The sequence below is a fragment of the Sphaerodactylus townsendi genome, linkage group LG01, assembly GCF_021028975.2.
Source record: "Sphaerodactylus townsendi isolate TG3544 linkage group LG01, MPM_Stown_v2.3, whole genome shotgun sequence".
Classification (NCBI taxonomy): Eukaryota; Metazoa; Chordata; class Lepidosauria; order Squamata; family Sphaerodactylidae; genus Sphaerodactylus; species Sphaerodactylus townsendi.
In genome coordinates, this window is record NC_059425.1 from 20669193 (window position 1) to 20691509 (window position 22317).

General features: G+C 45.8%; 2 protein-coding genes across 2 annotated transcripts; both read right to left on the bottom strand.

Annotated features, from left to right (window-relative positions):
* Window positions 1-204: 204 nt before the first annotated feature.
* LOC125438988 (bone gamma-carboxyglutamate protein) lies at window positions 205-7121 on the bottom strand. Its single transcript, XM_048507779.1, has 4 exons — window positions 6731-7121; window positions 5769-5807; window positions 2778-2838; window positions 205-587 (listed from the first exon to the last, which is right to left on the bottom strand). The coding sequence occupies exons 1-4, from the start codon at window positions 6867-6869 to the stop codon at window positions 455-457; spliced, it is 372 nt and encodes a 123-aa protein (XP_048363736.1). The 5' UTR covers window positions 6870-7121; the 3' UTR covers window positions 205-454.
* Window positions 7122-15838: 8717 nt separating this feature from the next.
* Window positions 15839-22317, bottom strand: PMF1 (polyamine modulated factor 1). The gene is made up of 5 exons (XM_048518855.1): window positions 22051-22317; window positions 19396-19501; window positions 17838-17938; window positions 16724-16919; window positions 15839-16288 (listed from the first exon to the last, which is right to left on the bottom strand). Exons 1-5 carry the CDS (start codon window positions 22224-22226, stop codon window positions 16235-16237), a joined length of 633 nt encoding a protein of 210 aa, XP_048374812.1. The 5' UTR covers window positions 22227-22317; the 3' UTR covers window positions 15839-16234.

Genomic DNA, 22317 nt, shown 5'->3' on the forward strand with positions numbered 1-22317 from the left:
TACTTGGTGGAACTCTCTGTCTAGAACCGTAGTGGCGAACCTTTGGCACTCCAGATGTTATGGACTACAATTCCCAACAGCCCCTGCCATCATGGCCATGATGTCAGGGGCTGATGGGAATTGTAGTCCATAACATCTGGAGTGTCAAAGGTTCGCCACCACTGGTCTAGAAACTAAGTGCTCAGTCCAATGAAAGTGAATATGTGTTTTAATAGGTTTTTGTTTATTTTTAGTCTCTCCTTTACAGGAACATCATTAAGCACATTACAGCAGCAGTTATAAAGCAAAGGTGTGATAGTTACAAACAGAAGCCTTTTGTGGGGATCCACAGCATGGACAGCACAGGATCTTAGAAATGCAGAATGCACAGAATGACATCAAGTAGATCAACTTGGCTGTTGGTCCTGAGAACCAATCCTTCTTCCAGTTCCCCATAGTGCTGAATGCAGACGGTCTACACTGGTCCATAGAATCTACGGTATGCTTCTGCAAAGCCAATGTGGTCGGCCAATTCATCACAAGCAGCGTTGAGCTCGCAAACCTCTCGAAGACCTTCAAGGGGATCTGGAGCGGCGGCAGCGGCAACCCTACAAGAGAGTAGAAATGTAGTAAGTACTTCTTTTTTCAGTCATCAGCAGGGCTGACACCCAATCAGGGCTGACACCCAATCAGAGAAACCTTAGTTGTTGAACTAGACAGTGTGTTGCTTAACTTTGCATGCAAGGAAAAACACACCTCCAACTTTAAAAAAAGTGTGCATACTTATCACTGTAGTAGTAGTAGTAGTAGTAGTAGAAGAAGAAGAAGAGGAAGAGGAAGAAGAGGAGGAGGAGGAGTTTGGATTTATATTCCATCTTTCTCCCTGTAAGACTCAAGGTGGCTTACAAACACCTTCTCCTTCTTCTCCCCACAACAGACACCTGGTGAGTTAGGTGGGGCTAAGACAGTTCGGAAGAACTGTGACTAACCCCAGGTCACTCAGCAGGAATATAGGAGTGCGGAAACACATCTGGTTCACCAGAAAAGTCTCAGCTACTCAGGTGGAGGAGAGTGGAATCAAACCCGATTCTCCAGATTAGAATCTACCTGCTCTTAACCACTACACCACACTGTAGATGTTATCTTAAAAGTCACACCCCCACCCAGCTCTTTTTCATGAAGAAGGGATTGCCTTTCCTAAAGAGGCAACAGACATCTGCTGTTTCCAAAAGGAGAACATACGTTAAACATATGTTTACCCTATTAGTCAGGAGCTCTTTCGATTTTGACCAAAATATTATCTATCTGTTAATCAACTGAGTATTAGGACTTTAATAATCAGCAAGATTCCCCCATTCATTTAAACAATCTTACTGCATATACAAAAGGATCCCATGGCTCGGTTCCAAAAGGGACAGCACTTTTCCTCAAGGCAAAGAACCTTCTTTTGATGCAAGGATGGGGAACATTCGATTCAAGATTCCTCATGTACGAAATATTTTAAATTGCTCCATTTACTCAGCCAAGGATCCCCAGCGTGGTTTCTGTGGGCCCTGTGGCACCCACCAGCACCTTTTCTGGTGCCCACCAAGCATATATAGAAAGTGGGCAGGGATAGGCAAGGCGGGGCTTTTGCACAGCAAGGCTTCTGATTGGCCATTGGAGATTTGATTGGCGGTGCAGATTTTTCAGAATGAAAAATCCCAAAGGGAGCATCATGAGACAACCGTCCTTTGATGGCACTTCCACCACCTGAATCATGCTTTGCTTTTGCCAACAGGAATGAATGGAGACCAGATAATTGGGGGTGGGGCACTGAGTGAGGACAGTATTGGGGCATAAGCTAAATTGCTCCCTGGTGACTCCCCAGCGATTCCCAACCAGGATACCGTGGTACCCTAGGGTACTGTGAACACTTCCCAGGGTTACCGTGACAACGCTACCCCCCCCTCCCTTTGCAGTGCCCCTTTTGTTGGTTGTCAGGGCAGATCGCTTTACGGCTTGGTGGCGATGGCGGAGGGAGCGCACTATTGTGTTAACGTAATTAGTTTAAATTACGTTCATTTTCACATCATTAATGAATGAATAAACAGACGGTTAACAGCAATAAACAAGGGTACTGTGAGATATGAAGAGTGTGGTCAAGGGTACCGCAACGTCAAAAAGGTTGGGAAACACTGCTTGAAGCCACTGGGAATCCAGCCTGCGGTTGTCTGCATATTCTTGCCCTTTCATCAACACAGCCCCCCCCCATTTTCTGCATCTTGGTCACACAGCATGGAGATGGACTATTGGGACTCAAGTTTTATGTTTATAGGGTAGCACTTAAATTATAGGGTTGTCCATCTCCAGGCGGTGGCTGACCAGAGAGGGCCAGCTGCTTTGGAAGGTGAACTGTACACCATCATACCCCACTGAGGTCTCTTCCTTCCTCAAGCCCCGCCTACTTCAGCCTCCGCCCCCAAATCTCCAGGAGTTTCCTGACCCAGAGCTGTGATGATTTTTATTAATTCTCTTGCAAATCTATTTAAGTATTGAAATATATGTTAATTTTCCTTGTCTTCCAGCAACCAACTCTTACATAACCACCCAATCAATGGCCCCTGACAGACCAGTGCTGGACAGCTTTTTCTAAGCAATCCTCAGATCAGCTGTTTGGTCCTTGAGATCCTTGCTGTTGTTGGGATCTGGCTGGATCTCAGCTCTCTGAGGTCCAATATTTGGCAGACTTTGGGAGCCATCCTCGGAACCATGGGGGAGCACCCCCTCCCCTTAAGATATCGTGTATTGACATTTACCCTTGAGGATCCTGTGCGTGTCTCTTCACTATTGTTGCGCTGTCTTGCTTGGAGATGAAAGCTGCCAAAGGGAAGAATCAAGTAGTTACTGCCATGAAGGGTTTGCAATTAACAACAGCTTAAGATTACCACTTAGAATAGTTTCCAGTTAAGGATGATTTTGAGTTTGTCATCCCTGTTGCTCCAAGTCCCCCCCCCCCTTCCCATTTTGATTTCTTAGGAAAATCAAACCCATAACTACTTATTTTTGAATCATATCCTGTTTCTTCATGCTGAATAATCCCCATAAGGCATAAGAATTTTCACTGCTGTTTTGGCATCAGTAAGTCAATGTCACTCACTATTTAAATTGTATACATTCGCTTGGATGTCATGGATCTGCTCTGCTTAATGGTGGTGCCTTCCTCCAGCGCAAATAGATTTCCACCCATAGGAGAAGCCTCCTTGTGCCAGTGGAAGGCGACACCATTAGAAGAATTTGACCTCCATGTGAATGACAAGAAGGCCTTACGCGACCCGGGACCCTTGTACCTTCGGGACCGCATTACCCCATATGTCCCGGCTCGTCCTCTGCGATCAGCAGAGGCGAATTTACTGGAGATCCCTGGCCCCTCGATGACGCGGCTGGCCTCCACACGGGCCAGGGCCTTTACGGCTCTGGCACCGGCCTGGTGGAACACATTACCACCAGCTGTCCAGGCCCTGCGGGACCTTGGAGAGTTCCGCAGGGCCTGTAAGACCGAATTGTTCCACCGGGCCTTTGGAGAGTCCAGCCGCCGATAATGCTCCCCCCCCCCCCCCCCCGCCGGCAGGGGCCCCCAAAATCATTTGGGCCCCACCTCATTTTTTTTTTTTTTCTGGAAGGGGGGGTGGTATATGGAGTTACTCGTGGGCCTCCTTATTTTAGGGCTATATACTCCTGTTTTAAGAATTTTATATTTTATGTATGATTTTGTGTTGTGCACCGCCCTGAGCCCTCCGGAGATAGGGTGGTATACCAAGTTTAATAAATAAATAAATAAGAAAATTAATGTTTTAGATGTCAGCCCAGAGTTGTTGGGCAGGTATGGATGGTGCCGCTCCGGTGTTGCCCTGCCCTCTCCAAAGGGCTTTCCCATGCTGTGGGCAGCCCAAAAAGTAAAAAGAAAAATGTATTAAAAGTCCCCATAGGGAAAAGTGGAGATACGCCATGAAAAGTGTGGCATATCTCTGAGGCCGGCTGCATGGGCACACGGGGCCCAGCTGGGCAGTGCAGGCCTACTAAGGTTGGCTTTGCTCCCCGGGCCAACATTTTGCACAGGCAGGCCTGGGTGATGGAAGCAGCTTCCAGCTCAGGTGCCGCAGAGCTGTGTGGTACTGGGCTCCCCAGGTAAATATCCCCTCCACCAACACATTTCCCCCTCGTGCCCAGCAGAGTAGGCACCCACATTGGGTTGTCTGTCAGAAGGGAACATGCTAAATTCTATATGAATCTTTATTTAAAAATTTAAAAAAACCCTTTCTTTTGAGATACGACAATCACCACCCAAAATACATAAGGAATAACTTATCATTTGGGCAATTCTTATGACTCAAAAGAAATTTCCTAAATATTTATGAATTTCAGAAAGGAAGCTTTCATTTTTAAACAGTTCACCTAGTAGGGGATATCCAAATGACTTATTAAAATACTAGGCATCAGAACAAAAAGAATTGGAAACACCTTCCGATTTTTACCAAGGCACAGTATAACCATCCTTAAAAATTTTCTAGTTTTTTGCTTGATTCTTCGCCAATGCAAAAATTATTATTTATTTAATAACCCACCAGAACAGTATTATTTATTTACTTTATACCCCCTCCTTCCTCCCCAATGAGAACTTCAAACAGCTTACAACACTGTTCTGCCCTCCTCCATTTTATCCTCACAACACCCGTAAGAGGTAGGTTAGGCTGAGAGAGTGACTGGCTCAAGGTGGCCCAGCAAACCTCCAAAGCACCGTAGGGATTTGAATCCGGGTTTCCCAGATCCTAGTCTGACACTTTTAAGCAGTACGCCACTGAAGGTGAGATTTCTGGTGCAGAAATCCAGCGCACTCACCTATGCCAGAATGTAAATTAGGAGCCAAGCCCAAGTCGGGTTAGATGGTGATGGAAGAAAAATGTGGCCCATTGCAGCATGAGCGGCAGAGGAATAAAGGATCACCTAGCCCAGCATCCTGTGTCTGCAGTGAACAACTAGATACCTCTGAGAAGCCCACATGGAAACATTAGCCCTCTCTCCCACTGTTTCCTCCCCAGCACCTGGCATTCAACAATAGACTGCCTCTAAAACTGGAAGTTCTATTCAGTCGGCAGAGCTAATGGAGAGATGACTGCTCATCCATGAATTTCTCTAATTGCCTTTCACCGCCCCCTGCTGGGCTTCTGGGGAAAAGCAGTAGCAGCCTTGGTGCGAGCAAATCTTTTTCAAGCATGCCCCCGTCTGGAAAAGCTACGGTTGATCCAAAAAGAACATTACCAGTTGAAGCCATGACTGTAGCTCATGAGCCTCCACACAATTGAACAACACCTGCAACAGTTAACAAGTATAGGAGCAGCTGCAAATGATGGTCGATCAATGAAAGTATATGGGAAGGGGGTCAGAAGGGGGGGAAAGGGAGCTGATGGCTGCGTCAATTGTAAGGAGGGCTTTTCTACCCCACCAGAGTTTTCCGGAAACTTTGCTCAGTATACTGAAAGGAATTGATTTTATTTGACTTTGTTCTTTGTTGTTCTAAACTGCTGCAAATGAACGTCAAAAGCTGTTTACAGACCCTGGCTGGTGTGAGCCCTTTCTTCTGGGGAGGAAGAAACCAAGGGGGGGGGGGGATCACGCCAACCAGCAAGCTCTCGTCAGTCTCTTTGGAGACAAGAGGCTAGAGGTGCTGGACATTTTCAGCCAGCCAAACTGCCACCCCCCACCCCCACCCTTCTTAGAAGCAAGTCAATGATACCAGGGAGATAACTGACCTTCGGAACTGGGCGAGTCGTTGGAGTGAGCCGAACTATCTGCAGAAAAGAGAAAAGAACAAGAACATAACAATCGGGAACCTGAAGCGAATCGTGACTCAAAGGAAGGGCTGTGTGTTGACCACGCATATGGGCAGTGCCCTCGACTTGGATTCCAGCATGCTGGACAATTTACCTAAACCAATTGGCCGTGCTGGCAGGGGCTGATGGGATTTGTAGTCCATGAACATCTGGAGAGCCACAGGTTGCAGACCCCTGACCTAAACAAAGTCACGAGTCCTCATGACTCTGAAGGCTGAAAATGGAGGTCATGGGCAATGCCTTCTGAAACTGTAACACACGAGTTGGGTCAAGCTCCAGAAGAATTACTGGTAGAACGAGGGGAAAGGCTTTGAACAGGAAAGCAAGACCAGCCTGAGATTTCAACGACGACCCTAAACAGGCCTTCTCAGATATATTTAACAAGTCTTGCTTGGACTGCATGTGAGCGACCTGTGGATTGTGTAGGCTAAAATCCCCCTCATTTTCTCAAGCTACCAGTCACGGTCATGAACATACGAAACCACCTGATGCTGAGTCTGACCACTGAGTCTCCTAAATCAATGCTGGCTCCTCCAACATCCAAGGGCAGGGGTCTGCAACCTGCGGCTCTCCAGATGTTCATAGACTACAATTCCCATCAGCACCTGCCAGCATGGTCAATTGGGCTGATGGATTTGTAGTCCATGAACATCTGGAGAGCCGCAAGTTGCAGACCCCTGATCCAGGGGCTCTGGGGGAGGGGTCTTCAAGAGGCTAACGGTCCTATTGCCTGAGATTGTTTAAACTAGAGATGATCGGGAAGAACTTGGGACTTTCGGCACAGACTTGAGAAGAGCAGCAGTGTGCTGGAGTCTGGTGGCTCAACAGCCCCACGGATCATCCCATCCCAGACATGTGATAGCTTCTGCCAATCCTCTTACCTCCGTGGCAAAGGCACAGCGTCACTGCCACCAGCAGGCTCACCAGGGTTAGCATATGCATGTTGGCTGGTGGATCGTCTCCGTGGGTCTGAAGATGCTCACTCCTTTTGCTGTTTGTTCCTTCTGGACTTCTGCTCATGATTTATATCTTTCTAGAGATCTGTGGCTTGGCAAAGCCATAGACCTCTCTCCTGCTTGCCGTAACCACAGGAGTGGCAGGTTCCCCAAGCGCGGCTGCCAGATCTATTTTGGAGCTCATCTATTGAGGAGGAAGACATCCAGCTCCAAATGGCAGCTGTGGCTTCCGGCTAGGCGTGTCAGCCAAAAGGCAAACAAGTCCATCGGTGTGTTAAGGAGGCTGAGAAGCCTATGAATGTTTCAGGTGTTTTAGTCAACTGGTTGTTGTGGGTTTTCCGGGCTGCGTGGCCGTGGTCTGGTGGATCTTGTTCCTAACGTTTCACCTGCATCCGTGGCTGGCATCTTTCAGAGGTGTTTCACAGAGAAGTCTGTTTCACACTGTGTCTAGTGAGAAGGGAAAGTTTAATGGGGTATATTGTCCATGTCCCAGGGTGGGGAACCAGTCAGTGTTTGGGTGGAACTTGCTATGCATAGGGGTGGTTGAGTGAACTGTATTACGGGTGGGGTTATCACGTTAAGGTTATCATGTTAGGAACAAGATCTACCAGACCACAGCCACACAACCCAGAAAACCTACCACAACCAGTTGAATCCGGCCATGAAAGCCTTCGACAAGACATTGTTTTAGTCATGTTCACCTGCAGTAGAAGACCAAGATTTGAGTCCAGTAGCACCTAAAAGACCAAAACGATTTGCAGCTTTTGACAGTCAAAGTTCCCTGGAAATCATTTTGGTCTTTAAGGTGCTACTAGACTCAAATCTTACTCAGGATATGGAAATTATATTGGAGAATCATGACTTTCTTGGCAAACATACCTATGTGCTCCAACTGTTTATTAAAGACATTCCATATTTTGTGGTACCCACCTCTGTCAAGACTTGAGCATTCGATGTGTCTGACCTTCAGCCTTTCTGCAGCTGCGGTCCTAATCATCTTTGGATGGCAGCCCAGACTTAGTCTGTGAACTTGTTTCTTGAGAACTGTATCTGTGAGCACGCCATGGTCTTATGAAGATGGAAGGGAGAGGGATGACTGATATATACTAGTGTAATTGTATTCTGCCATAGGTTTTTCCTTGCTGTCGTTTGAGTGTCTACTTAGCCTGCGAATAAAGGATTTGTTTTCCACTGTTTCCATATTTGTCTGGACTTAGATTCCTTACTTATTCAATTTATGATCCACCTTTCTCTCAAATGGGGACCCATAATAGCTTACATCATTCTTTCCCCCTCTTTTTAATCCTCATCACTACCTTTTCAGGTAGGCTGGGAATGTATGATTGGGCCCATGGGCACCCAGAAAATTTCCATCGCAGAGTAGGGATTCAAACTCGAGCCTCCCAGAGCCTCATAGTCTAGTATGATAATCAGTACCCCACACTGGCTCTCACAAAACACAATCCTGTTTTTTATCCCAAAATTTGCCATGTGAGGAAAAGAAAGTTTGCTGAGTTCAAGAAGACTTGCTCCCCTGCCCACATAAATGTACACAGGCTTATTCTGAGAGGGCCAAAAAAACAACAACTTCCCTTTTAACAAAAGTTGCAATCCTCTGTACACCTGGCGTGCTTGACTCCAAGGGAAAAGGAGTTGGGAGCAAAATAAATTCTGCTGTGCTGAGACGATTGTGGCTCCTTGCTAACCTGAACCTTTGTGGTCTACAGCTGCGATCCAAAGTTCTTCCAGTACCAACTGCTGAGGTCAGTAGCCAAGTAAGCAGGAAGTTTCTCTTCTATGCAAGAAGGGGAGCATTTTAACATTTGTGACTTGATTCACTTTTGTTACAGGTGTTAAACTCATGGCCTTCCAGATGTTATGGACTACAGTTCCCATCATCCCCTGCCAGCATCGTGCTGATGGGAACTGTAGATGATGGGAACTATAGTCCATAACATCTGGAGGGCCGCAAGTTTGACACTTTAGCAGCCCTCAAGGAAAGGGGAGCTTCAGCTGGGCTAACATAAAACAGCGGCCAAGAACGGACGGATGCTCACAGCCCATAATTTCACCCGTGAGCTACAGAGATTTCCCACTGTGGAGTTTTCCTCTTTGCCCAGATGTGTGGGACAGGAGAGAAACCCAAAGATGCAATTTTGCATGGCTCCGTCTATTCTTTTCTCCCCATGTCATCCTGCCATCGTAAGCCACAGGGCTGAGCTCCAAAGCTCTGGGATGGTCTCCAAACCAGGGAGAGGAAGCACTATGGAGAAGCACTCTCATTTGTGCCAGATGCAAACCATTAGCTAAATTGTGCAAGGTGGAACATGCCAAAGGGGCCCACTCTGCAGTGCCACGTTTACAAGGCCAGTCGCCTCTGCCTTGAAAACGGTCGCTTCCCATCTCCAGCCCTGGACTATCCATCCCGCAGAGACAAAGGACTTCTTAATGTATTTGCCCCAAGTGTTCCAATACTTCATCCTCTGACTAATCTCTTTCTAACAACCACCTCGTTTACATTACCATTGTTATAAAACCTGTAATTTCATCAGTTTCCTCCCACCTTCAGGCATTCCCAGGCTTGGCTCATCAAGCTAATGCTTCAACCATTAGATTAATAACTCAACACTTAAGATTGATGTGCCTCTTGTCTTTCCTCAGAAATGCAGGACTCCTCTTTGTCCTGGGAGATTAAGGGCCACACTGCATAACCATGATGGTCCCTTTCCCCCTATAATAAGCCCCCTCTCCCAGTAGCCATAGTTTAATGTCTCTGGATACCTCTTGGTCTGTTGATATCATTCCACAACATGTTGTTCTTTCTTCTACCAGAGCTAAGCGTGGGTCACTCAATTCTGGGTCACTCAGACAGCAGGTTCCACCACGCCCATGCTAACCGTTCCTCAGCAAACAAGAAAGCTGCCAGCTTTTTATTGGGATGTGTATGAAGAGGAGCCAATAATATAAAACACAGAAGAGAAATAATCCAGCATCCATGATAGGAATGAGGCAAAGGGAAATACGGCAGCTTTTCATCATGTCAAGCTCCAGTTGATCTTGGAAGCAAAGCAGGATTGGCCTTGGATGACAGACACCAAGACAAGGGCTGCTTGCTACATAGAGGGAGGCAATAGCAAGCCATTTCTGTTTGCCTCTTGCCTTGAAAACCCTATGAGGTCACCACAAGTTAGCTTCAATGTGATGGCATGTTCCGCCACGCCCAGCTAACCCCCTTTCCCTGCTACTAATACCTATTAGAGAGGCTGTATTCTTGCATTGTGTCTGGACTAAGACCTCACAGAGAACACCATCTCTTTATTACATTTGCAACTGCTATTTTAATTTTAATTGCTGTAAAATAGGGGGGACAATGTATGAAGCTGAAAGTCAAGGCAGTATGCAGGCTGAGAGCCAGAGTGGTATAGTGGCTAAGAGTGGTTGATTCTAATCTGGGGAACAGGATTTGATTCCCCACTCCTCCACATGAGCTATGGACTCTTATCTGGTAAACTGGATTTCTTCCCCACTCCACCCCACAAAGCCTGCTGGGCTAGTCACAGTTCTTTGGAACCGTCTCAGCCCCATCTACCTCACAAGGTGTCTTTTGTGGGGAGAAGAAGGGAAAGGAGCTTGTAAGCCACCTTGAGTCTCCTTACAGGAGAGAAAGGCGGGGTATAAATCCAAACTGCTCTTCTTCTGCAGAACCAGAGGGGGGAAACACAGTGAATGAATAGTCCTATTTATGGCATTTGTATACTGCTTCTGCAGGGGGAAAAATCAGCAGAAAATACATTACAGACCAGCAAAATTCCAAAATGCAGTTGTGTTTGTTTCTTAATCTAGTAAAAATAAATCCAGCTTAATAACCGTAGGAGGCCTACGAAGCGCTAGACCGGGGGTCTGCAACCTGCGGCTCTCCAGATGTTCATGGACTACAATTCCCATCAGCCCCTGCCAGCATGGCCTGATGGGAATTGTAGTCCATGAACATCTGCAGACCCCTGCGCTAGATGGAAAAGGATTCTTGATATAAATTTCAGATTTGGCGGATCCCCCCACCAAAGAGGTATACTAAGGACAGCAGCAAACATGGACAATTAGAGAAGGGGGCTAGATTTCTCGGCCCTTCCTTCTGCTGATCTACTATGACAGTCAGGACGGTAGAGGAGAAAGCTAAATTTCTTAACCTTGATTCTGATAGAGCAAGACATTGTGCTGCCCATCTTTTAAAACCCATCACTCTTTGTTTATTTACCATTAGAGGTCTCTGAGTTCTTGGCAGGTTTGAAGAAAGAAAAATAGCTTATTTTTTATCACTCCCCACGTCTTGCATGCTTCCAAGCCCTGGAAGTCCAGTTTACATTTGAAAAATGGGGCTGATTTAAGGCAGCCGACTGTTGCCACAAGGAACATGGGGGCAAACTGCCAAGTGGGCTATTTGCTGTCCCACTCTATACTTACCAAGAAATCCAGGAATGCGTGCTATCAGAAGAGGGGAAAAACGTGGGGAACTTGGTCAACCTTAGCCACAACATTAGTTCTAACTAGGACCAGATGGTGGAAGTACAGTGCAGCCACCAATTTCAGATTTAACAGAAAGTTCCAGAGATGGGGTTGTCAAATTTTAGCTTACGGAGAACTCTTGGATGCCAATGTCTTGCCAAGGAATCTCGAGAACATTTGCTACAGGAGAAGAGCCCCCTACAAAGGATTGTGGGATATGTTCTAAAGATGCATTTGTTTCATTCTGGACAACAGCCCTGCAGTTCTACCTTTGGCCTGGCTGAGATGATGGGAGAACCCCAGAATATCTCCGAACCCTAGCAAGATGCCCCAAACGCTGTATTGCAGGACTTCACGCAGTACCTGACCAATCTCAGGGCCGCAGGATCTCACGAGGGTGGGACCCCGGGGTGGTTACCCTGGGTCCTGTTCACTAAATTGACAAAGGACGATGTTGATAGCTACTTGGAGGCCTTCAAACGGACGGTGGAGGACACGGGATGGGACAAGGCTCAGTGGTTGTTCATGTTGATCCCTTATTTCACCAGGGAAGCCCAGGCTGCAGTATGGGCTTTGTCCAGGGTGGAGGTCAGTGATTACGCCAAAGTGGCAATTCTAGAATGCTATGAAGTCTCCCCCGAGACCTACCACCAAAGTTTCCAGGTCCTGTCCTTCAAAAAGGGTGACCGGCCAAAGGTGGTAGCCAACACTCTGACTGACTTGGTATACTAGTGACTCCAATCAGCCCACCTTGACTCCAAGAGGGTGGTGGATCAGATTATCCTGGAGCAGCTCACCCAGATCCTGGGGCCCAGTGCCAGGGTGGCATGCGGCCAACCAAAGACTACGGCCGATGCCCCCACCCTGCACGAGGGCTTTCTGGCAACCGAAAGTTGGGATGGGCCAGATAAGGAGACCCCTAAACTGGATGCAAGGGTCAAGGCAGTATGCCCTGAAGGAGGAGAGTATGGGAGGGCCCGAGCACAGGAGCGAGGCACTGGCAGCCCAGGAACCTCCCCAGTGGGGTCCGACACCCTGTAGGTCGCCTTGCCCACCCACTAGCCATTCCCAATTCTTACTCTGGGTGATGGTACGAGGCCGAGCCCTTCAAACCTTGCTTGGTCTCCATGATTAGAGACCACCTACTCCCCAAAGACTTGCCAGTAGTGCAAAGTTTCCATCAGCACACAGAGTCCTACCTGGTGGTGCAACTCCCCATGTGACAGGGTTCCAGGGAAGGACTACTGGAGTTGGCCCACGTGCCAAGCTTGCCCTACCCAGTCCTGCTGGGGCGCAACACCCTGGACTTCCCTAACCTGCTGGCTGCAGCTACTATGGGAGCCGAATAGCTAAAGATGACCAATCCAACAGCACTGCCAACGGAGGAGGTGCCCTCAACAGCCTATCCGCTCCTATGTCCTGCAGAGAGCACGACTGTAGGAAAGACCAAAATGGAGGAGGCAAGTAGGAACAGGGCGAGATACCTAAGGGGGGGTGGGGAGGAAAGTGGAAGAACTGTGAGGAAGGAAAAATGGTAGGGACAGCTACCTCCTCCTAAGCCAAGCTGTGGGTCAGGAGGCTCCAGGCCCAACGGCACCCCTGTGACTGGAGAGACACCACCCGGGAAAGGGAAGGCATGACGGAGTAAGCCTCTCCATTGGAGGCTAGAGGGGTTGCTGGTCACAAGCAGGACTATGACATCTTGCAGTTTGGATGCCCCTGTTGATTCACCCCAAGACAGCGAGACCCCAGTAACTGCCAGTGCCTTCAAGAGCACCTGACCTGCTTCGAGGAAGCTGGCCTATTCTCCGAGGTTCTGCGGACCCCTATTACCCCATTTTGCCCTCACATTTAGAGGGCTGTAAGAAAATGAACAGTGGTTGACTTTTCGAGAAGACTGACAATATTATAGATCGCTGCCTGTCAAATGGAAGAACCCTGCCTAAACTGATGTTGGAAGGCACGTATGATTTAGCAGAACAAATGCTCTTGGGGGAGGGGGAGCAGCGTTCAGCAGTCACCAAATGACATGCACCAGCCCTGGTGCCTTCAGACTTTCACCCAAATATGCACATGTTTCACCCTCCATCCATCCATTTCGTTTTTGTTTACATCAGTGGTTCTCAACCTTCCTAATGCCGCGACCCTTTAATATAGTTCCTCATGTTGTGGTGACCCCCAACCCTAACATTTATCCATTTTACAGATGGAGAACACTGATGCAGCGAGTCTTAGGCGACCCCTGTGAAAGGGTCATTCGACCGCCAAAGGGGTCCCGACCCCCAGGTTGAGAACCACTGGTTTACATTAATCCTCCCCGCCAGCAATAAACTGAGCGAAGGCCATGTTTGAAGAGTGGTGGAAGTTTATTTGGACAAACATCTGCTGCCTTGAAATGAAACAGCTGAAGTGCCAAATGAGGCAAGACGATGCTGGGAGATCCGTGAGTGGATCCCACGACCATCTGACATTTCTAAGTGGCAGCCACATTTTCTCTCATGCTAAATTCAAGCATGCGCTATACAGTGGCAAAGGAAAGATGACTCTCCAGCCACGGCCACTTTTCCTAACTTGAAACTAATCTCCATATCAACATGTTGCCTGGGTTTATTTCTGCGTGGGGGGAGCATGTAAGCCAACCCCAGCATGTGTGTGGAGTGTGGGAGAACATATGGGCAAATGGCTCCTGTCACGGAATGATACTATCGCTACAGCAAAGGGAAGTCACACATGACTGTGAAAAGCATCTTTGCCTTTTGATCTCCTGGAGGGAGGACAGGAAACTATGCAGAGGTGCTAGGATGCAACTTCAAAAGGCTTAAATTACCTCGTGGCCTGAACAGAGTTTTCCTGAGAGGGGGAAAACAAAGGATGTTGGATTCCATCTTGAGATTTGGTCAGAGAAGGATCTCTGGGCCATGGGTTCCCAGAATGGGACAAAGAACTTCCAAATAAGACTTAATCTCAGCATCAGTCGTCATAGCTCCGAAGTAGGCATTCAAGGTGGCCGCTAACCTGGATAGCTTTAAGAAGGGCTTGGACAGATTTATGGAGGAGAAGTCGATCTATGGCATAAGTGTCAAACTCGCAGCCCTCCAAATGTTATGGACTACAATTCCCACCATTCCATGCCAGCATCATGCTGGCAGGGGATAATGGGAACTGTAGTCTATAACATCTGGAGGGCTGCGAGTTTGACACCTGTGATATATGGCTACCAATGTTGATCCTCCTTGATCTGAGATTGTAAATGCCTTAGCAGACCAGGTGCTCAGGAGCAACAGCAGCAGAAGGCCATTGCTTTCCCATCCTGCATGTGAGCTCCCAAAGGCACCTGGTGGGCTACTGCGAGTAGCAGAGTGCTGGACTAGATGGACTCTGGTCTGATCCAGCAGGCTCTTTCTTATGTTCTTATGAGGTCGGAAAAGCATCCCAGAGAAACTGTCAACCCTGCACCATCATTCCTACATAAAAATTGGGAAATCTTAGTGTCAAGCCCTTGAAACAGTATCCTAATTAAATTTTCACACATAATGAGGCCATTATCCAAAGGGGGAAAAAGAGAGAATGACACTTCACCTCGACTGTTAGGCTAACACAGATTTTTGGGATGCAGGCAAATTATATTGCCGTACTACTTTAGTTATAAGCATAAGCATTTTATTGTCATTGTGCACGCACAACGAAATGTACAGCAGCATTCCTCGATGCACACAATTTCAGACTCATACCCCATCCTCACTTTCCCCTTTCTCCACCCATCCCTACACAGCCCCAAACACATCAACACGAAGCCACGGAGTTCAGCATAGCCACAGCTCTAGAGTAGAAGCTGTCTCTAAGCCTCTTTGTCCTAGTTTTTATAGACCTGTATCGTCTGCCAGATGGTAACAGTTCAAAAAGAGAGTGTGCTGGATGAGACGGGTCTCTCAGAATATTTTGGGCTTTCTTTAGGCTTCGGGAATTATAGAGTTCTTCCAAGGAGGGGAGAGGGCAGATAATTATAGAGTTCTTCCAAGGAGGGGAGAGGGCAGAAAATCCTCTGTGCAGTAGTGATCACCCTTTGGAGCGCCTTCCTATCTGCCACTGTGCCACAGTCTAGAACAGATTTTCGTTTAGAAATGTAGACTTTTTAGTAGCCTGACAAAGCCTACGTTCTGCAGGTTACTTTTCTGGTTTCGAGTCCTTGTTAAGCATTAAGAAGCCTCATGGTTTTTTTTAAAAAATTATATACGGCAATTTATATACGGAATGCGTCCACAACAAAGGCCTCTTATGAGGAGGCATGTTTGTCACATAAGGGTTTCATTTCTCTCGTCTTTTATTGCACCCCCAGCAGAGCATCACAGGATGGGTCCTACACTGAGCCAGCTTACTCTGAAGCAAGCCCCAGTGCAGGCTTACTCCCATTCACAAGTGCACAGGGCTTGAAATATTTGGTACTGAAATGGCACAGCAGGAAAGGCCTATGATGTGGTTGTGTCATACGCAGATGCCAACCCCCAAGGACAAATTATGGGGGAGTCCAACCAACATACCTCTCACATTTAATATCTGCATTTCTCACATCACCAGGATTCTGGGAGCAGCCACATCACACTGTTAGCAAACTTCCTCTCCATCCAGGTCATGCTGGCGACTGTGCCGATCATTCTCTTGATGGGTAAAGAAATCTGGAGCGCAAAGATCCAGACTCTAAAAGACGAGTTTCGGCACCGGTTAAAAAAGACATGCTGATTCTCAAAGGACAGGACTTCTAAAGAAACCAAACAGCAACCATGAGTAGCAGAGCATTCCAGCCGACATTGTGAAAAATGCAAAGCGATGTAATCATTGGCCTGATTCACGTTTTGTAGGAAGTCCATTATAAGAAGGCAAAAAGGTAGGACGCCTCTGTTCACCAGGAGCCAGCTAGGTCTCGCTTTCTCAGTGCTGCTCATCAAGTGTATTCGCCATCTCGCGGCTTTCTTGAGCAATCATCTGAAACAAATTTTTAAAAACCCACTTTTGATTAGAACCATAACGTTTATCGGTTGGACAAACGGATTCAAAACCTTCTGATCAACTATGCAATCAGGCAGATATCTTCTTTTACTTTTAATACAAGCACTTTTAAAAAAGGAGCTGTGAGTGTTGGGCACCACCCGACAAGAGGCATTTCTCATTTTCGCACACGTGGGAGAGAATGTCTCTGAAATTACAAGTGTGTGCATTGTCTGCAAACAAGGAAGTATAGTTTCAGTCTTATATAAAGGTATGCAGGTTGAATAAAAGGAGTTGGGAGTTTACATTGGAAAGACCTCTCCCTCTCTGAGCTGCTGCCTGTCAGCAAAGAGACCACTAAGACAGAGTAAGGCAGCATCAGATATGTCCTCCTGTTCACTCTCACCACCTTATTCACAAAGCCGTGCTCACCTGCCATTCTTCTTTGCGTCTCTGGATCTCCTTCTGCAGATCTGCTATTTTATTTCTGCCAGCCAGCACCACTTCAGCCAACTTAGCACTCCTCTCCTCCTCCTCTTTCAGGGTATTCTGGAGGATCTTGCGCTGTTTCAGAAGGTATGGCGCAATGACACTGCGGACATCTTGCTCAGGGATTCCGCTGGGCCGCCTGAACAAGAGATGGTAAAATGGAAAACGTGAGAATGATGATTTGTTTGGCTTTTTAAAAAATTGTAAGCCACTTTGAGTCTCGCTTTGCAAGAGAAAAGTGGGATAAAAATATCCAAATAAGTGACCAGTTCAGAGTCTCCCCCCTCCCCACCCAATCTCAAGGGAAGAGGTTGCACTGGAGATGGGACAGAAACTAGAAACTAAAATGACCTGTTTCCCACGTGTTGCTGCAAAGCCAGCAAATAATCTTGTGGCACTTTAGAGATGAAAAGATTTATTGTGGCATACATTTTCACAGACTCCTGTCTGCACAATGCCAGCTAATAAACTGAGCTTGAGTTCATGAAAGTTTACGCCACAATAAACCTGTTTGTCTTTAAGGAACTGCAAGAGCCTGTGCTGTTTTATGTTGACCAGGGAATTAACGCCTTTGGCTGTACGGAAGAAATAACAAAGTCAGAGCTTTTTAGTTAATAAAACGGTGACAAACAAAGCACAATAAAGCGTTATCAAATTAACAACTTTTATTTTTATGATGGCTGCCTTTCTTCACACCAAATATTTATTTTTGGTCTTTGTGTCTTTTTAAAAAAAAAACTGTATTGGCTTAGTTTGTGGGATCCACAACAGGTCAAAAAACAGGGCAAGGTTGCACCTTTACTTTTTACCAACAGTTGTTAAGCAATGAGCTAAATGGAACTTCCATGTTTCAAGGCATTGTATCAGCTGCTGGAGTGAAAGTACAAAGGCTACTACTGGAATGAAAGTACAAAGGCTTTGTACTTGGGTTGCGTGATTTCTAAAAAGGATATAACTGGCTACATGCCCCCCCCCCCCCCCAAAAAAAAAAAACCTGAGTTGGCTGACTGCTAGTTTAACCTGGTAAGACAATTATGTCAAACAATTCACTCCTTACCATGCAGGTGTTTCTCTCTGCTTTGCATCCTCCACAAGCTTATCCAGTGCTCTAAAATGTGCCTCAAGATTCCCTTCTTCCTTCAAGTCACTGATCTCCTTCTGAATCATGAAGAGAAAGAGATACTCTGCTGCTGTCACAGCAACATATGTGAGCCCCTCTTTCTAACTTTGCACAGGAGTGTGCAGGTGAGGAGTTCTCTTCTCCCCAAGCTATCTACTGTTCAGCCAACAAAAGGGATTCTTAATCCCTATTAATTCACTGATGACAGCACTGACCCTGTAACGTAGGCTGTTATACCTACTTGCAAAGCAAGGCTGCAAACAATGTTTATGAAATGTGGCAGTTTAAACGGGACCAAAAGGTTTAGACAGTCCCTAATTTAGCTCTTTTTTATGCAGAGGAATTTTTCTAAAATTATATTCATATGCATTATTGTAATAAAATAGAAGAAAACCATTACAGTAAGCAGAAAACAATGTTATCCAAAATGCACCCTATTCTTCTTGTGGGATCAAAATGGTTGAAGGTTTGCACAAGAAATCCAAGTAGGTCCAATGAGAATTCTGTCCTTGCTGTTGTGTCTATTGCTACCATGGTCTTTTTTTAGATATCTGTTAAGCTACTGGACAAAGCTACTTTAGATGCAAAAAGAACACTGCCCACTTCCTTTAGAGCAGTGGTTCTCAACCTGTGGGTCGCGACCCCTTTGGGGGTCGAATGACCCTTTCACAGGGGTTGCCTAAGACTCTCTGCATCAGTGTTCTCCAACTGTAAATGGATAAATGTTAGGGTTGGGGGTCACCACAACATGAGGAACTGTATTAAAGGGTCGCGGCATTAGGAAGGTTGAGAACCACTGCTTTAGAGGCACCCAACAAGGAAGAGCTATGGCTCAGTTCAGACATCATACCATATCACGTCCAAGGAAGTTTAACTATGGTTTGGGATTCTTTCTGAACTGAGAACAGCTGGCAAAGAACGATCGGAAATGACTGCAAGTGGGTTTTGGTAAAGCACGGTTTATGTCAGTTATGAATGAGCGCGACATGTGAATTGCAAAAACCTTAATTACAGCTGTTGCTCTGCCCCAAAACAGGCCCACGTGGGACAGAAATGGCATACTGAGCCAACAGAAACACGAAAACAAACAAACATCTTGAAGTTATGATATGCCTGGGGCGTGCTTGGAAGCAAAACCGGCAGTTCAGACGCCAAGCCATGGCTCAGCGTGCTGTGTGAGATAGCTTTCAAAGAACAACATACAATTATCTTAAGAGCATGTCTTCAATATGGAAGAGAAGTTGCTACAAACTCATATACCAAAGTTTACAGATTTCCTTTCAATTAACTTTTTGCTGAACTTTTCAATAGGCAGCATTAGGCCACAATAGGCAGTACTGAGGTGGGGGAGGGATCCAACCGTTACTCAAAGAAAACTTTTTCCTCTTCTTTTTTTTTTTGCAAAGCCTTGCCCATTTTTAACTAATAAGACCACACAGGTTGAAGCAACCGATATTTTTAAAAGGTTCTGATGGGGTTTCTTTTCAGGTCTTACTCGAAAGGAAGTCTGCAGATGGTAAATATATTGATCATAAATACGTCTAGTGAGCTCAGGCTGTACTTTGTAGAGACGATTATAGCAGCTTGCAAACTTTTGATAGCTGTTGGCAGAGAAAGAAAGCACAGGTTATTATTCAGATACCACTTCCAATTGGGGAGAAAATCTCCACAACACCAGTCCCACCGGCTAGCTTTTCTGGAAGCTCTCCCCCACCCCAAAACCAGGTCCCTGTCATTCTTGTGACAGGATTCTGACACAGTGCACGAGACATCACCTCTCCTCTGTTAAAGCCAAGGCTGAGAAATATGATGCCCTCAGGAAGAGGTGGGACGCGCTGCTAAAGAAGAGCCTGCGTACCACTCAAATGTACATATTCTGAACCACCAAGAAATCTCAGTGAAACCCACAAGGAAGGGAACTGGCATATTGCTTTAGGGACCAAAGCCAAGAGAGGTTAATATCCTTCCCCCCAAAATTTCATGTTACCTTCATCTAACTCTAATCCAGCTTTTCTTAGAATCTATTCTGCACATAGATTGAACAGTTAGGGAGATAAAATGCATCCTTGCCTGACCCCTTTGCAAACTGAAAACCATTCTGTTTCTCTATATTTTGTCCTAATTGTAGCCTTTTGTCTAGAGTACAGGCTATGCATCAAAGCAATCAGATGCTATGGCATACCCATTTTCTTTAAAACTAGCCATAACTTTTCATGATCCACACAAGCTGATTTGTAACTGAAACTCTCTCATATGTATAGTTCCTCATTGCATTGTTCCCATCTTTTCTTTATTTTGCCCTGCTCAGTTAACGTCTTTCCATGATGATTTTTCAGCATGCCTAGCTGTGCTTTAAACTTTCCCTTGATTTCTTGGATCTTGTGGAACAGATCTTGTGTCCTTCCTTTTCGGTTGTTCTCTTTTATTTCTGGTTATTGTAATAGTTTTCTTTGTGTCTACATGTGAATCACTGGAATACTGCATTTAGATTTTTCATTCTGTTTCTGTTGCCTATTACTTGCTTCTCGTCTATTTTTAGCAATTTTAAGAGTTTCCTCAGTCATCCATGGGGCCTTTTCGTTTCTTTTGGCTACGCTACAGGAATAGTTTTTGCACATTCTTCCTTGATAATATCTCTGGTTTCTACCCATAATTCGTCTAGTTCACATTCACGAGCTTAGTAATGCAAATCTGTTCTTTAAATTCTTCAGAAATGTTGATTAAATTGTGTTTTGGAACTATGAATATTTTGGTGTTTTTCTCCAGCTTTATTCTCCTTTTCAGTAACAATCCATTATCTGTACACCAGTCTTGTTTTAGCAAAAAGAATACTGCTTCTCCATCTACACTTAACATAACTCTTTTTCTGGACAACACACATGGAAAAATATCCATTGTTCATTTCAACACAATAGTGATCACATATCTACAGTCCATTTACAACCTCATGGGGTCCATGAAGAAATAATTCCAGACTGAATAGTCCATTGTAACAGAATAGGACAGGAGTCTAGCAGGATCTCAAAAGCACTTCCCCTCCAAATAAGTTTTAATGAGTAAGCACTCAGCTTATAATGGAATAAACTTGTTTTTCTTCACTGGGTTCTGACTCAACACTGAGAATAAGTCTCTAAGGCTAAGCTGTCTTGGGCAGGATTCCGGAAAGTCAACAAAAAAATCTCACAAACAGAAGAAATAATAAAGATCCACAAAGGAAACTGGCAACTTCCCAACCAAGCACCAATAAATCAGCGGGCAGCCAATCACTCCAAAGAAACAATAAACTGTATATATGATTTCAAGGTACATATTATTCAATTAGTGCATGCATATATTCGTGCAAATTATACAACTACGCCAATTATACAACATATATTGCTAAACAAATATATTTATGAATAAAGTTGTCTTCAAATTCACCCTGCAAGGTCATTGTGTCTTTTTTTATGAATGACTCAGTAAGCCGTCCATCGGCAATTATTCCGTTTCACAGCAGGTCGTTCATTCATTTAATATGTTGCCAATGGACGGCTTACTGAGTCATTCATAAAAAGAGACACAACGACCTTGCAGGGTGAATTTGAAGACAACTTTAGTCATAAATATATTTGTTTAGCAATATATGTTGTATAATTGGCATAGTTGTATAATTTGCACGAATATATGCATGCACTAACTGAATAATATGTACCTTGCAATCATATATACAGTTTACTGTTTCTTTGGGGGGGATTGGCTGCCTGCTGATTTATTGGTGTTTGGCTGCTGTATATATTTGTTTTTGTGTTAAACTCCCCAACCAAACCAACTCTGATGAGATGTTAACATCTCTTGAGGCGATCTGCCTTTCCTTGGGGGAGGAGGTCTCTCCACAGTTGAGCATGCAGGTACACAAGGGATGCTTTATTTCCCTCATCCTGTTAACCCAGGCTGAACTGAAGCTGGAATGTCAGAGAAAAGTAATACAATCACATCCCACTTCCTGCGATTCTCAAATGTCATCGACTATTAAAAGTGCGGCTAAAATCGAAGTTGCCGAGTCTCGCGTGATTTCTCCCTCGAATCTCGCGAGGCTTCCGACTTCGAGCTCCGTTCTGTTCAAAAGTTCGCGCGCAGCGCTTTCAACTCACCGTTGCGCCGCGGCTCTTACCTGCCGACTTCCTCCATCTTTTCCAGCAAAGTGTTAACAACGAGGTTGAAAACTTGCTCTCGGCCGGACTCCTCCTGAGCTGTCCGCGAAGAAAGAGCATCGCCCGCCTCTTTCGCTTCTACGGGCTTCATCTCCTCGCACCCCTCCGCCGCCATTTTGAACCGCCAAAGTTGCATTCAAACTCCTCAGAGCTCTGCCCGCTGGCTTTTTAACCGTTTAAATTCGTGCTGCACCCTAATTGGTTGAATCTCCAACGCCGACTTCTCG